Source organism: Centruroides sculpturatus, unplaced genomic scaffold, assembly GCF_000671375.1.
Source record: "Centruroides sculpturatus isolate CEXI.00-Female unplaced genomic scaffold, Cexi_2.0 scaffold248, whole genome shotgun sequence".
Classification (NCBI taxonomy): Eukaryota; Metazoa; Arthropoda; class Arachnida; order Scorpiones; family Buthidae; genus Centruroides; species Centruroides sculpturatus.
In genome coordinates, this window is record NW_019384437.1 from 552847 (window position 1) to 569121 (window position 16275).

Sequence of the window (16275 nt, forward strand, 5' to 3'; positions counted from 1 at the left end):
CTTACTGAAATAATCTCATCAAAGATTATTCCGATTATTTTACAAATAAATCGATACATACCATTATAAATTTTTCACTATATAATATTAATTTAATCGGTATTTTTATTGTAAATACTATTAGTCATTATATTAGGAGCGCTATTGTAGATAAGAGAAGAAAAATATCATATATATATTAATGAGTTTATAAAAATTTTAAAAGCTACATTAATTAATTACTTAAAATTTTAATTTTAATTAAAGAAAGTTTGCTTGAAAAGAATATTGTGATATTGCATTATTCTTATTCTAATAATTAACTTTTTTTTTTTATCTTATAATACTTGTAGAAGTAAAGAGCTGTGTGTTAGCGTACATAGCGCTACATAAACTTTTTAAATATTATAATTAAGTAAAAATGTATCTGCAAGAAGACATTAAGCATTTTTTAAAGTGTATGAAATACCGTAAAACGTAAATCATTTTCGTTTTATCCATCATAATCCTCAAAATCGATGCGAAACCGTTCTAATTTATACAATATGCCATTCAGCTCGTGTAATAAATTTTTGAAATGTTCATGTAAATATTTCCAATGGAACACGCTATATTTTTAAATTGTTTTACTTTGATAAAATGTTTCCTCTCTTTTTCACAATTTATATCTTCTTTCTGCAGCATTTTTCGTTATCATTTATTAACCTTTTTTTCAATTTCGTGAAATTTATCTTTTAATTTTGTAATAGTGTAATTAAATTAATCTTTACTTTAAATTTTGGAAAACTTGCATTAATCCTTTGCTTTAAATGTCAAGAAGTTATATAAAAGAGAATTTTGAAGTTATTATTATTATTCGCTCTTTGTATAATTGTTAAACTAATAATTCTTTAAAGCAATAAAATTAACTAAAAATAGAAAAATAAATTAAATAATTGATAAATTCGGAGGAGTGTAAGATTTATATAATACGAAGTACTTCAACAAAAATTCTTTCGAAGAGAGAAATTATTCATAAGATATTTTATATTAAAATTTTATCTTGTGAATCAAATTTATTAGATACAAATATATTTTATTCTATTTATTGATCAAATGCAATAAAGTTTTAAATCTCTCAAATATTCTTATTCTTTAATATTTTTAAATAAATTTTTTTTTTCTTTATCTCCAAAACTTGTATTTCCTTCACTTCTGGATTCGAACAAATAAATATTCTAAGAACGCTTGAAAGCTTCTGAAAATTTTGTATATTCATTAAAGGATAGATATTGGTCTAATAACGTGTTTATCAGATTTTATTCCTTTATTTATTGCAGATATTTCCATTCTATCTCTGAAATTCTCCATTAGAATATCCAATGAGGTAATTTACATCGTTTAGTATGCGTTCAAACCGTTTCTTTTATTTCTATTGATCTACACTTTCTACAAAAATGTTTCTTCAAAACTGTCATAAATTCTTAATTTATTCAACCAATTCTTTCGTATGAACAGTTCTTATTTTGGTATGATGCAATCAGAATTTAATATAATTTTTCATTTCACTGGATAATTTCACACACACCCATATATATAAATTATCCAGTGAAATGAAAAATTGTAGTAGACCCCTAATACTGTATACTGTACTAAGTGTAGTGTCCTAAGTATAGTGTACTAAGTGAACTAATGTACTAATATACTAAGTGTAGGACTATATACTGTACTATCTAAATACTATAGTACTGTACAGTACATAAGTCAGGAATAGAGGCCATGCTTTTTTTTTAAAAAAATTGTCTTAAGACCAAAATTTATTGCCTAAAAATTTGGAAAAAAAAATCTATAAAATATATTTTGTGAACAAGTTTACAATTTTAAGGATAAGTATAAAAATATTCAATAGTTCACAAGATTTGTCAATCTATTCAAATTTAATTTTTTGATCATTTCTCCCACTTGTTAGGAATAGTGGACCATATTGTCCGGGAAAGTTGGCTAGCCAGTTTTGTACGCTTTATTGTACTGTACTGTACAGTGCATAAAATGAAGAAGAAAAAAAGGTACAGAAATGTATTTGTGTGTCTATTTGTATTTATACATTGTCTACTTGGACTTTGTTTATTAATAGGGCTTATTATACTGGTGTAATTTTTGATTAACATATAGTGAATATCTTAGTAAAAAAGTCAAAACAAAATATCTTTATTTTCACCTGTAAACACTGTTTTTGTATTTCGAACCTGAGCCCCTCTTCAGCAGGTTTACAATAATATTAAATTCTTTATTGTCTATTATTAATACACCAATAGAAAATAAAAGTATCCATAAAAGGGTTTTTAACATGTTATTTTTTAAAATTCGCCTGTATAAAAAGGATAAAATTTATCTAGTTTGGTTATTTTGTCTCTATTGGAATTACTTCCTATTTCTAATAGAGACAAAATAACCAAGCTAGATAAATTTTACCCTATACTGAAATTTGATTCTACTCTATACTGAAACTTCGTATGTATCAATAGTTAATCGAGGTCGCCTGCCTCTAATCTTTCCACATCTGGTCTCGACTTTCATCTATCTAACAGCGTTCTCGTGATTAATGAGGGACAGACAGACAGTGGGAATTTATAGATCTACAGTTTTTTCAACTTGCTGCCCAATAAGACTAAAAATTATTTCATTTAAATATGGCTATTTTTTATTTGTGGCTAAAAAATATATTGTCTCAAGAAAAACTCGTAGTAAGGCAGTTTGATTTTAAACGGACATACTTCCCATTGCAATTCCGTAGAAATGTTACAGTTTCCTAAGTCTAATCGTGTGCTACTGATGTATTTACCTAGCCACACTACTCATTTACCTTCAGCTCTTAGATAGCGCTGTGTTTAGATCAAAGAAAAACTTTCTATCAAGTTGTTAGATAATGGTATACTGTGCCATACGAGAATCATAAAATTGGACGATTGCAATTCGGAGAGCTCTTTAAGAAGAGCTAGAAAAAAGTAGCGACACCATACATATGATTTCAAATATTCGAACATGTGGCATCTTTCCTTTCAATCCAGACCCCATACCTGACTATACATGTATTGAAAATAATGAAATTGTCTGGAAAGGTCCAGCTATTCAGGAAGTGCAGGCCACGGTTTCAACTAATCGAGATAGAAGAAAAAATTTTAGAATTTGATTATTCTACAAGAATTCAATCATCAGATGCGGTCAATCAACCAAAATACCAGTTATTTCCGAAAATGCTAGCGTGTCTATCATTTCTACTCACACGTGTGTTTACATATAGTCATGCAATTTTCAAGAAAAGACACCCCATTTCTCTCTATCAAAGCTGTTAACACATATTTCACCGGTCCCATCAATCAGCATCCTTATTGCCTGTAAACGTAGGAACCACTGTATTAAGTTATCCTGAAAATATTTTTTAAGGCTAAAACTAAACCTAACAATACGACCGTATAGTACTGTACTGTACGTGTAAAGACTACTAAGAAAGTGTCGAAAAATATAGATCTACCTCAGAGATCAGAAAAGACAAACTCAGAAAAAGGAACAACGACGAACTTCATCAAGCAGTAGCAACAGTTCTAATGAAAAAGTGTCCAACTACCCAACCGGAACCAATCCGGCAATCTTTTCATTTGGGGAGAGATTCTTTCATTTTTCCTCCTCCACACACCAAAGTGATATATCCTTGCAAAGAAAACAAAATTCACTTTAAAAAACGCGCTCTCGGGTCCCCTATAAGGACCCGAGTCCATTGTACTGTATAGCAAAGTATTTCCTTCTCTCGTCAGGACTAGTTATAGTAAACTTATTGCTTTTGTTTAGTTTATCATCATTGTTTCTATTTTATTTTTGTTAAATTATCTAGATTTTCACAATTTAATGTTTGTTACGCTATGCATTTAAAGTTTTATGCAAAATTTTGCTGTTTTTACTCTGTTCAAAATTAATCACAAACAATACATTTCTGTCAATTCCTGTTTGTATCTAATTTGGACATCGTTTATTAATAAGACTCATACACTGGCGTAGTTTCCGTTTAGCAAATAGAGGAGATCTTAGTCAAAATCAATGTAATTCCTCCCCTCGTCAGGACTATGAGGAAGAAATACGTTAAGTTTATTCAAAAATTTTAAATAAACTTAATTTGCATCACTCTACGTTATTAGAAAAATATGATATACAGGGGCAAAGATCTACTAAAATAGAGAGAGCATATATTTTAAATTAAATAAATTAAAAATATAGGATGGTTTATTTAACAGGTCGTTTTCTTCTAAGACGTTTTGCAAGAGAGCTCGACGTCTTGACTTCTCTTTACAATGTTAATTCCATTTCCTATAATGAGTTTATTTGGTAAAGATGATTGAACAAGTAAAGACCTTGCCTTTTGTATCTTCACGCACCAACAGCTTCAGCATTGCATGCACAATAAAGTGTTTGAACTCATTGAATTTAATTGGATTCGTGTAATTTCAAAATAAAATCGGAATGAATTCTGAAAATGTACAGAAAGTATATTTCTACGATAAGACAATTAAAAAATATTACAACAAAACAAGGTTTACAACGGAAAATGGAGAAAAAGACAAAATTTTCAACAGATATTACATATAAAATTTACAATGATTATGTATGGTATTTATGTATTTTTAATGATATTATTAAAGTAATTTTGTACTGAATTAAGTGGTTTTATTTGTTTTTAAATTATAAGAAATAAACCTATTGATATTAGATAGGCCTACTAATTGTTTGAATCCAATCGTAACATTACATATAATTAACAAAAGACTAATTTAAGTTAAATAAAACTATAATTTTTTTATATTATTCAATTATCTTTTTTCATTATTATGACATTGTCGTTTGTATGACTAATATTATGTTAAAAAATAATTTCAAAGCAAACTTTTAACTTAAGGTATATTTATTTTTTCAAGTTAATGTATTTTCTTACATCAATTTAGCACTAATTTTATACATTTTTATTATAAAAATATGAAGTCAAAATGACATAAAAGTACACACAATTTTGACAACGAACGTATAAAATCTTGACGCTCATTGGGTGGCCGTAATCAAAATGTTACAAAGTATGTATTACATCATTTGATGACATAACTCTTTATTATTATGTCTACACTTATCATCGATTCATACTTTGTGGTTGCTCATAAACAGCTAAATAAATAAATGACATAACCTGTTACATATGAAACGAATTATTCTATTGGCTTATTTAATCAGCTGCTTGCTAGAATATCCCACAATGATCTATAACTTTATTTAGTAAGCATTGAAATAAAGAATTGTAAAAATTTTAAAGCAAAATATTAATAATTTATTTATTTTTATGTAAAGAAATCAAGAGAAAGAAAATTAGATAATTCAAACGAGGAAATTTTTCAAAAAATAAATTCTGATTGTTTAGATAATTAACGTTTTGAAATGCTTATTTTTTAACATTAGATAAAATACCGGAAGAAAAATCATCTCAAACAAAAATACACGAAATTCAATTCTTGCATAAAATATGATTTGATAAGAAATGAAAATTTTAAATATTCCTAATGAATAAAACAATGTTTATATTTGTAAAAGTTTTAATTATTATTACAATAAACGTTTATTATTATTATTAATTGACTAATACATTAAATATTATAGACTACTGCTTTACACAAAATAATGACTTGACATTTTTAAGCTACTGTAGTTCTAAATTGGCTTAAAAAACTGACATTTTTGCCCTTTCGGTGACTGTTCGATCAGTTTGTTAGGAATTGAAAATATCTCAACTTTTACCGAACTTCGGTTCGTTCAACCAATCAACTTTTCACAACTACATGACACAAACTGAGTTAGATTGTAATTGGTCGAAAACATTTTCTTTTTCAACCAATTACGTTCTAAGTCAGTTTGTTACGTAGTAGCTATGATTGCGTGTTTATTTTCTTCTTTAAAATTCGCTTCGTTTGAGAGAATGCAGAAACATTTTCAATTATTAATCTACATTTTTCATAATTTTTAATTAAAACTTGCATTTTTCAGTCGAAAGCGTATTACCAGGAAAAGGACGTTTCAGACCACTTTGCCTCGTCACCTATAACATATAATGGAATTTCTATATTATTTACTATTATTGAATAAGGCAAATTAGGGTCATTATCTGGTAACATTTTATAAAGCCTACATGTCTCCATTAATTTGACGATAAGATACATTTACATCTATAAATATTGTATATAGTCTATCTATAAATTTATATTGGCATCATAAATAGAAAGTAATATAATGATATAAAAAGCTGGAAACGTGTTTGAATAATAAATAAATATTAGAATAATAAAGAATAGAAGAGAATGTGTTGAAAAATTACACACTTTTATAGTTGAAAATTTCAAATTTTAAAATTTTTGGTGCGTATACTTGTTAGATGTGAATGTTTTTTTTTTCCTGAAATGCTCCTTAATTTATCAGTTACTCTTCTTAAATAAAGCCAGTTTTAATTTTATTTTTATTTTTTTATTTGTTGCCAGGACCGTGCCGTGCTATACAGAGATCAGGCGGCACCCCATAAGGGGAATAAGCAGCATTTAAGGGACGGAATTTCGAAGACTTGCATCATACTGAGAAAATCTAGTGCACGGCCCTGTTTGTTGCATTCCAAGAACGTATTAGGTAATAAATATTTATATTCTAGCTTCATCCTTAATGATTTATGCAGTATATTTGATATTGTTAATTTTTTTCAGTTTTAAAACTATAAAAAATAGTCTGTAGACTATTGCCAATGACTAAAACTCTAAATACTCGTAATATACAATTATATCATCATACTACTTACATTTTATGCCGTTATGCAGCTATGAAGTAAAATAATAAGGAAAAAAAAACTTCTTAAAAAGTTTATATTTAATTGTGTATTTCTTTAATTCAATAAAAAACGACAAAATATAGGGCCTAATAAAATTTTATGAATAAAATTACTTAAACATTTATGTATATATGATTATTTTTAAAAATATAAATAAATGATAATTTATCTAATAGGTCTATGGCTTTATTTTTTAGATAAAAGTTATATTAATTCAATTTTTTTTATCCTAAATTAAAGGCCAGTCTTTCTGATGCGAATATTGAAACCTTATAAGTTTTCTATGACTTATCAGGCGTGATATACCTCAGAAGAATTTCAAATAATTAACATTATTTATAGTAATAATAAAACAAATGTCATTAGAGGGGAATAGAATTATCTTCGATGAGTCGTAACTTCATTATTTTTAATTAGATATTTACATTTAAACTCATTTAAAGTATCAAAAATGCACTTTAAGGCACTATCTTCTCTAATTTCTTTTATCAGATTATAATTTTCTCCACTTACTCTTCTCGAATTAATTAAGTGCGTACACTGTATTAAATATGACTAAGAAGCGGCAGAATTTTAACTGAAGTTATTGAAAACGCATACGTTTGCTTCCATTATTTATAAATATGAGCACTTGTGCGATGAAAATAATAATAGAAAACAGAACAAACAACGGTATTGTTACCAATATAACTTTTAACTTTACAAAGAGACATCTTTTATTAAATTTTCAAGATATTTCGTAAGTTAAAGAGCTCTAAATGAGTAACAAAATCAAAATTTCTGAACAAGGGTGAATGTAAAATATTAATCAGTATCTTGGGGAATATTTTAATATCCAGAATAATTAGAAACGAGCTTTTCCTAAATAGTTTCGATATTTTTCATAAATTTACTTCTATTTTTTTCAAAATATTATTTTTCTAAAATCATATTTGTTTTTAATTTTGGAATATTATACAGTTAAATTAAATAAATACTGTATCAAACTAAGCAATAAGGTTTTATAGTAGACCTATCAGAAAGTCATAACTGTAATACAGAGTTATATTTCATCATCCTCATTCGCCTAAAAATAAAATGAAATAAATTTAAATGGCTATATAAATAAAGCAAAATAATAATAAAATTTTAAAATATTTTAAGCGATTTAAATGTAATTTAATTTATCAATAAAAAAATATTTTAACATTGAGATATCATATAGTTTTATAAACGTAATTGTATATATATTTCAAATATTTATTAATTTTAAATGCATAAATTGCTTTAAATTCGATTAATTTATTTGTTACATATTGATTAATTAAGTAAATTAATCATTTTTGTAAAATAGTTTTAGTTTACTTACGAACCATTTCATAAGGCTACAGAGAATAACAAAAAAAGTTTAACACAACATGCCTAAACGGTGACAAATTTCTTTTGAATTATATATTTATAGTTTTATATATTATATTTTAAATTTTAAAATTAAATGTTTCATCCTAAACAGAATCAGGCTCTAGTTTTCGTTTCCTTGATAAATTATTCATTAATTTATATTTTAAGCGATCTTTCAAGAAAACAAGCGTAACAAATGTAAAGCTTTTGACACTAACTTAAATTTTTCTTGTCTAAAATCCTTTGAAAATTTCAATATTTTACTTGTATTATTTATTATTGTTGGTAAAAACTTGCTTATTTTCAATAAAATATATAACAAATTTCACCATCAAAATTTTAAANTTACTTTTTTCCACTGTAAAAAGAAAATACAAATAGAGCATACAGAAAAAATACAATTAACAGACAAAATTAAACATAATTCAAGCTTTTGATAGAGTCTGAGTTGTCTGTAGGTTTTCAGATGTTTATTCTTTTCTAAAGCGTTTTAACTATACATTATTTCGTAGATAGGCGATATTTCGAGGAAGAGTAGCTGACCTTTCTCAGTTGATAATCAACTGACTGTTCAGATAACAAATCAAAAGTGTAGTAATAATTCCAAGAAAAACACGAGTAGAAAGCACGTTATTAACATTTCATAGAGTATTTGTTGATCTCCTGTTTCCTTATTGTGTTTGTGATCAACGAGATTCTTTCCAAGGAAAAAAAGAGGAATGGGAGTTAATTTGTATGGGTGAAAAACCTACACTTAATAACGTTGGTAGAACCATAGTCAACCAACGAGTGTATTTATCCATTCGAGTCTGTTAATTATGATGTGCAATTATTGTTAAATTTTCAGAACAACAAAAGTTTATTAATTTATTAATACACGAAAAGTGTTCTTTTATTAAGTCAATATTATAATTACCAATAATCAGTAGTCGGTAAGTCTTTAGTCAAAATAATTGATTTAAGTATATCAAAAAATGTGCTACAGTTAGAAGCAGTTCTATAAATCGCAGTTATCATTATTATAAATTGTGATATTACCGACATAATTTTAAAGAAAATTATTTTTATAATATCACAATAATCGTTACAGTAAGTAAGTTCGAGTATCAATTTATAGTGCTCTCCCCATGCGTGCACCATTAGATCCTAGTGCTATTTTTATGGACAATAACTTGCGAGGTTAAAAAATTCGCATCGTCGGCTAGTAGTATTATTCTGAAACACTGCTTTGTATCAATTGGCTAGGTATCCCTACGTGCAAATCAGCATATCGAATGTAGTTTAAAAATTAATTACTTTACAGAAGTTATCGGTATAAGTGTGATGATCGTTATAGTTCGTATAAAATGCTAGCTGTCAAAATATATAATGATAATACGGTTTAGAATGAAAATGGCGGGAAAATACGACTAATCCGTCTAGTGGTAAAAAAAAACGAACTTATTTTCCGAACAACCTAATATAATAAATAAAATAGAATAAAATACACAAAAAATGCATCCAAGTATAAGGGCAGGTGCGAGAAAAGAACCCAAACAAATCAATTTAAAATCGCCAAGTTCACTTATAACAAGAACATCAAGAACATCATGAAACAAATATTGGACAAAAAAACACTATATATAGTATTCTAAGAAATGATAAAGGCGTGCTTTAAAAGAAGATAAAGCGGGCGTATATAAAATTCCATTTGAAAATCAGCAATATTGGGATCACAAGAAGGAATTTAGCTATTAGACTTAAGGAGCACAAGTATGACATTAATAAAGGGCACTGCAACACAGTTTTGTCCAGTATGGCACAAGTAAAGGACTCTAGTTAAATGGAATAAGCGACTATCCTCAGGGCCATCATCATTAGCTGTTTGTTTGTTTGTTGTTTAGCCTTAGTCACGGCAACACAACACTTGGGCGATTTGTCTAGGGGAATGTCTTCCGGGAGGTCTTTTTAAGGGAAACTGGCCCGTATTTAGGCGTTACAGACGAGAAAACCCGGAAAACTCCACGTGGCCAGCCCGTCTGAGCGACGCTCGAACCCACGACCGAACGCCCATTACTCAGGGAACGAAGACCGCTTGGCCACTGGTGGGTCATTGCTCAAAGAAAAAATTACTCAAAGAAAGCAATGATCACAGAAAAAATTGAAATCTATAAAAGTAAATTAAAGAATGGTTGTATTAATATGAATTAAATTTTTAAAAATATGTTCGAATTCAGTTACACATGAAGATGGCCTAGTCTATTAGGTTGAAGATGTATTGATAGTTAATTAAGTATTTATTAATTGAATTAAAATAATAAATATTTTTGATTTCTCAAATATTTTTATTTTTTCAAATTAATATGTTTAAATATATGCGACGATAATAACAAACTTGTACATAAAATAAATAATAGTAAAACATTGAATATCAATTAAGAATATAACATTTAAGTAAAGAACTTTATACGAAGAAACTCATATACAGTACATGAATAGAGGCCAATTTATCTCGAATAATATATATAATTTTCTGCTATTTTATAATAATTAAAATTAAAAAATTGTATTTAACTTCATTTCTTTAATTTGTCTGATTGCCAAATATTATTAAATTTTATTTATAGTTACTATTTTTAAAGAGATTTCCTGCTCTATCTCCAGACATTGCATTTCTTTTCGGGATTCATATAGCTTGTTGGAGCACAATTAAAAGTTTCTGAAAATTCTGGTAAATTCATTAAAGGACCAACAACTCTATATATGCTAGGACTATGCTTAATAGGTATTCTTTTTACTTGTACATCATTTGTTTCGCACCACATCTCAGCATATCTAATAAAAAACATTTGCTTATTAGTGTAATTAAGTCCCGGAAGCTTTGGTTCCTCTCCATTTTCCTTAATGTATTTATCATAAGCTCGAAATGCTACAAGAATTCCACTATTATCAGCAAAGTTGTCGTTAAATGTGTTACTACCATTGACTGTTAAATTTCCTTCTATTGGGAATTTAGAATATTGATTAATCAGACAATTTTTTCTTCTATCGAATTCGAATATAAACTGTAAAAATTTTTTACTGATTTTGGTTTTATTTTGTAGATTACCAAACGTTCTCATTAATGAAATCGAATCCTGAAATCCGTGCGAAAATTCATGACTAAGTACAGTAAATATACCACCATAGTTTAGATAGTGTGGCACTCCAAAGACATAATAAGGAGAAAACATCCATCCTAGTGGTAGTGATATTTGTCCTCCTGTTTCAAAATCTATGAAAATCGGTGGTAATCCAAATGGATCGAAAACAGTTGTTTCGTAATATTCAACAATCAAAGGCGAATTGAATGCCATATCATATAGCCATTGCCTATTCAAAGATAAGATGTTCTGCACATAGTTGTCTGTGATATTGATATTATCGAATATTTTCTTTAAAAATTCCATATTCATATAGCCATTAGAATATCCAATAGTATAATGTATATTATTTAATTTGTCTTTCATTCCCCTTTTGATTTCTTCGTTAATCCATTCTACCTCAGAAAAAATTTCTTCAAGACTATCAGTAATTTGTTTAATATAATTATTAACTTCTTTAACCAATTTTTTCGCATTTAATGATTTTATTATCATATGGTGCAATCCTAATTCAATATATCTTTTCATGTAATTAATACAGTTCTTCCATTTTAGTGTTTGATCTTTATATCTCATCCGTTTTGAATAATACCTGAAGTAATGCCATATTGTAGATAACATATCTCTAAATTTGTCGTCGAATATAACTAAATGTGGTACAAAACTATTCCATAAAAGTGCATTATAAATGATTCTTCTCTCAGTGTTCTTAATGAGGTTACACAGCAGGTGAATGTAATTAATGTTGAATATTTTTACTGTAGTTTTTTTCTCGTTCAATGGAGGTCCAAGATATTTAAAAATGTGTTGAAATAAGAACTTCCAATTAATTTCTGGGCATTCTTTTTGTAACTGTGAAACTGTCAGAATGATGTTTTCCTGTTTCCATTTTTTATTTTGAATTTGATTTAAAGATATTTCAAAATTACTGATTTCTTCTATTATATTCTTTGAACTTTTTTCATCCATTCCAAGCATCTTTAATAAATAAGTCATTGAAATGCGATATCTTCTAATATGAAAAAATTGATCAGATAAAACTTTTGATTTAACAGTCGTGGATCCTATTTTAATATAAAAAAAACTTTGTCGGAAAAAAATTTGAAACAGTAATCCAGTGCCATCATTAAATATTCCAAAGACGATAGCTTCTTCTATTGTTGAATTCAGGGTTTCGTTTTGGGCTACGGGCCATTTATCAAGATAGGATAGATTTAAAAGATTGGAAATCGCATTTTTGATTTCATAACTGTTTAAACAAGATTTATAATATTTTCTTACTTTATTTGCAAATGGTGGATCATTTTCTTCATCCGATTTCTCTAATACTTTTTTAGCCAACAGATACTTATAATTAGGTAAAACTTCCGCTGGAGTTATATATTCTCCATTAAGAGTTTCATATTTAAGATAATTTCCACAAACGAATTCATAGAAATTTTCACATGGATCAGTTTGAAAATTTATGCTTCTAAGAATAGATCCAGCTTCAATCTTACAAAAATCGCTAGTACAAACATCTTTTATCACTTTACCTTTACAATTGTCCATCACTTTACTTTGAAAATATGAACTTACATAGAGGCCAGTCATGATGATAAACATAATTACGAAAAAAATACAAATTAAAATAAGGTAACGTTCTGATTTTGTAATTTTTCTATAGGTAAAACGATTCATTTTATTTTTCTTATCACAAAAATTACTCTTGTAAAGAAAGTCGTTACGAAAGTCAAACAGAAAATTTTCAAATTCGAAATGAACAACGAATTTAAAATTCTGTAGAACGAACAATAGAGTGCTTCAATTTAAAATTTAAATAAATTATTTACATTTAAATGAATAATTAATGCAAAATAATAATAATAATAAAACAAAGAAGGAATAAACTAACTTAATAAATAATAAAATTCAATATGTGCTGTTTCATCAATGGCTTTTGATGTTACCAGTTTCAACCAATAAAATTATTTATTACAAAATAAAGAATAAGGCAATGTTATTTATTATTATGTGAGAAAGAGCGAGTCTGGATGGCAAGCAGCTAAGTAAGCAAACCAATGACATAGTCGGTTTAATGTGAAACGAGCTGTGTCATTGGTTTACTTAGTTTGCTTACTTAGCTGCTAACACGTAGATTCAAAGTATCAAGTACAGTACAATAAATTTTCTACAAAGGCTTTATATGTTTACGTAGCCTAATATTCTTATTTATTCAAAACTTATATAACATATATAAAAATATAAATTTCTATTGATTATTAATAATCAATAACAACACTTTTACTGCATTCATTATTTATTACAAAAATTTTAATGTAAACATTATTTATATGATTAACTGAAACATTTTGAGAATTTAATCAAATTTTCAGCAATTACAATAGTTTTAGAACATTTTTAAAATAAATATAAAATAATCTATAAAATATATCCAATGCATCTTTAATTAATGGGTTACAATAGATTTAAATAAAAACAATTTAATTTTATATTTAAAGGACAAAAAAATGAATATTTTTAGACTAAATTTCGATTATTTACTTGCATATTTTTTTACAAATAAAATTTAAAAAATCAGTAAAAATGCATTATGATTTATTTCAATTAACGTATAATATTTACCTTAGGTTTAGAGAAATGAAATTAATAATTTAATGAAATTATTTACAATTTATTTCTTAACATTTAAATCATAGAAACAAATATAACATTGCTTAAATTTAAATTTTTAAAGTAATTTTTCGAATAAAAAAAACAGGCTTGAATACATTAAACATAAAAATATAAACGTAATTGTTAAAGCTATGTATTAAGTAACTAAAATTAACAATAGGAAATTATTATAAAAATAATACCGGAATTTGAAATTTGCTCATAAATAAAACATGAAAGTAAAATTTTAAATTATTGGCTAAAATTATATAAAATTATATATTTATTCATGTAATAATTATTTAATATATTAGTTCTTTCCTATTTTAAACTTTAATTTGACTTTTTAATAATACTTTTTTAATGAACGGCCAGACAGACGGCCGAAGCGACTTAGACTTTGGATTACCTCTCTGTGGATCCGAGACGAGAAATTTTCAGGAAGTTTCAGGAGTGCAAAACCCAGAATGAATATGGGGGAAAAATGCCCTCTTGGTGCCCACAGAATAAACTTATGTGAAGAAAAAATAATTGTAAAAGTAAGTAGGACAATTAATAAATTAATTAAAATTAAAACAAAATTAATAATTTCAATAATTTATAGTTAATCAGAGAAAAATATTTCGAACAAAATGGAGAAAATCGTTTCAATGTAATCTTGATTTTATCAGAAATTTATTTAATTGTTTAGAATATTTAGAAAATATAACTTGAATATTGATTAGAAGTTGAAAATGAATCATCCATATTAATTTTTTTTGTTAAAATGCCACAGAAAGGCAAGTCAGTGAATAATAACTAACGTCGAAAAACTCAGTCATTGAGTAATTAGAGATTTCTTTTTTTATGAAGCTCTCATTATAATTCTATTGTTTTGATTATTATTCTACAGCAATCGATGCTTCAGATAAAAGTGACACATAGTAATTTATTAAAATTCCATGAAGATTAATTTGGTTAAAACGTTAACCTCATTATATGATATTATCCGAATCCTTATATAATTATCCGTACACTGCTTTAAGAATTTTACCTATTGCTACCGACACTTTCAATTAAATTATTTTATTAAATTTTTTAAAAATTGCTTATAATATAATATAATGTAGCAGAATAAGAATGATCTAAATAATTAACTTTAAAAGTATAAAAATAAATGTCTGAATTGAAAGAAATGTAATATATTTTTTTAAGTAAAATTACAATAAACAGCAAGTAAAAATCTTTATTTTTATTATTTATTTTGTAAGAAATTCTTTTAATTTAATTAAACATCAAACAGACATACTCTTTTTCTTCTTAAGTGAGTGCAAGAAACTTTAAATAAAATTAATGATATCTGAAGAATTTATTTTTAATTCTGTTCAGATTTAATTTTTATTTAACATTTTAAAAATAATAATAATAATAATTTGTAATGAATTTAATAATATTATTATTATTTTATATTAATTCGTCTTATCTTAGTTGAAAATAGAAATGTCCTTTCTACCAATTATTATAACTTGATTGGTTCGAAAACTAGGAAAAGAAACATTTATTTATTTTTAATGTATTTTTTTTAAAACAAATCATTAATAGAAATTCGAATATTTACGAAGTTTTACTTATTTTTACTTTGAAAATTTCAATATTATATAAAACTCCTCCATTATATTAATGAGAAATATGAACTTCTACCTACTCAAACATATGGAAATGGTTAGTGAGATATTCCATTTTCCAGCTGTTTTTTTTAATAAATCCAATAAATAAATGCTTAACTGTAGTAATTTACATCTTTATTTTGATAAAGGCGGGGAACCAAAACTTATAGTACCAGTAATTAGTATTAAAAAATAAAATTTATTTATGAATTTTGTCGTCTATTCCTGCGGATTATTTCTATCGTTATAAATTTGAGGATAACAAAGCGTACAAAATAATACAAGATTAGAAAAGATTACCATTGTCTTTCGTATAATTTTCAACTCTAAGTGTAATATTTGATTACCTAAGCCTTAATAACTGTTACACATTGTCTTGGAATGGATGCAATGACTGTTTTAAGAATGCCTACATCTACTATATGGTGTCTCAGCTCTATTAAGTCCTTGTTATTGGGCAATTTCTGTAATTTTCTTTTTCAGAACAGTCCACAAGTTTTCAATCGAATCTATACACCATGAATTTCTGAATCGGTTCAACACATTGGAGTCAGGTTAAGCAAATATACTGTACTGTACAGTACATTTCACAACAGAACAAACAACGGTATTG

General features: G+C 26.6%; 1 protein-coding gene across 1 annotated transcript; it reads right to left on the bottom strand.

Annotated features, from left to right (window-relative positions):
- Positions 1 to 10601: 10601 nt before the first annotated feature.
- LOC111619962 (endothelin-converting enzyme 1-like) lies at positions 10602 to 13137 on the bottom strand. Its single transcript, XM_023361793.1, has one exon. It carries the CDS (start codon positions 13039 to 13041, stop codon positions 10873 to 10875), a length of 2169 nt encoding a protein of 722 aa, XP_023217561.1. The 5' UTR covers positions 13042 to 13137; the 3' UTR covers positions 10602 to 10872.
- Positions 13138 to 16275: the final 3138 nt, after the last annotated feature.

Excerpts from the sequence above, each read along its gene's own strand:
- LOC111619962 (XM_023361793.1), bottom strand. The coding sequence starts at position 13,041 with ATGAATCGTTTTACCTATAGAAAAATTACAAAATCAGAACGTTACCTT.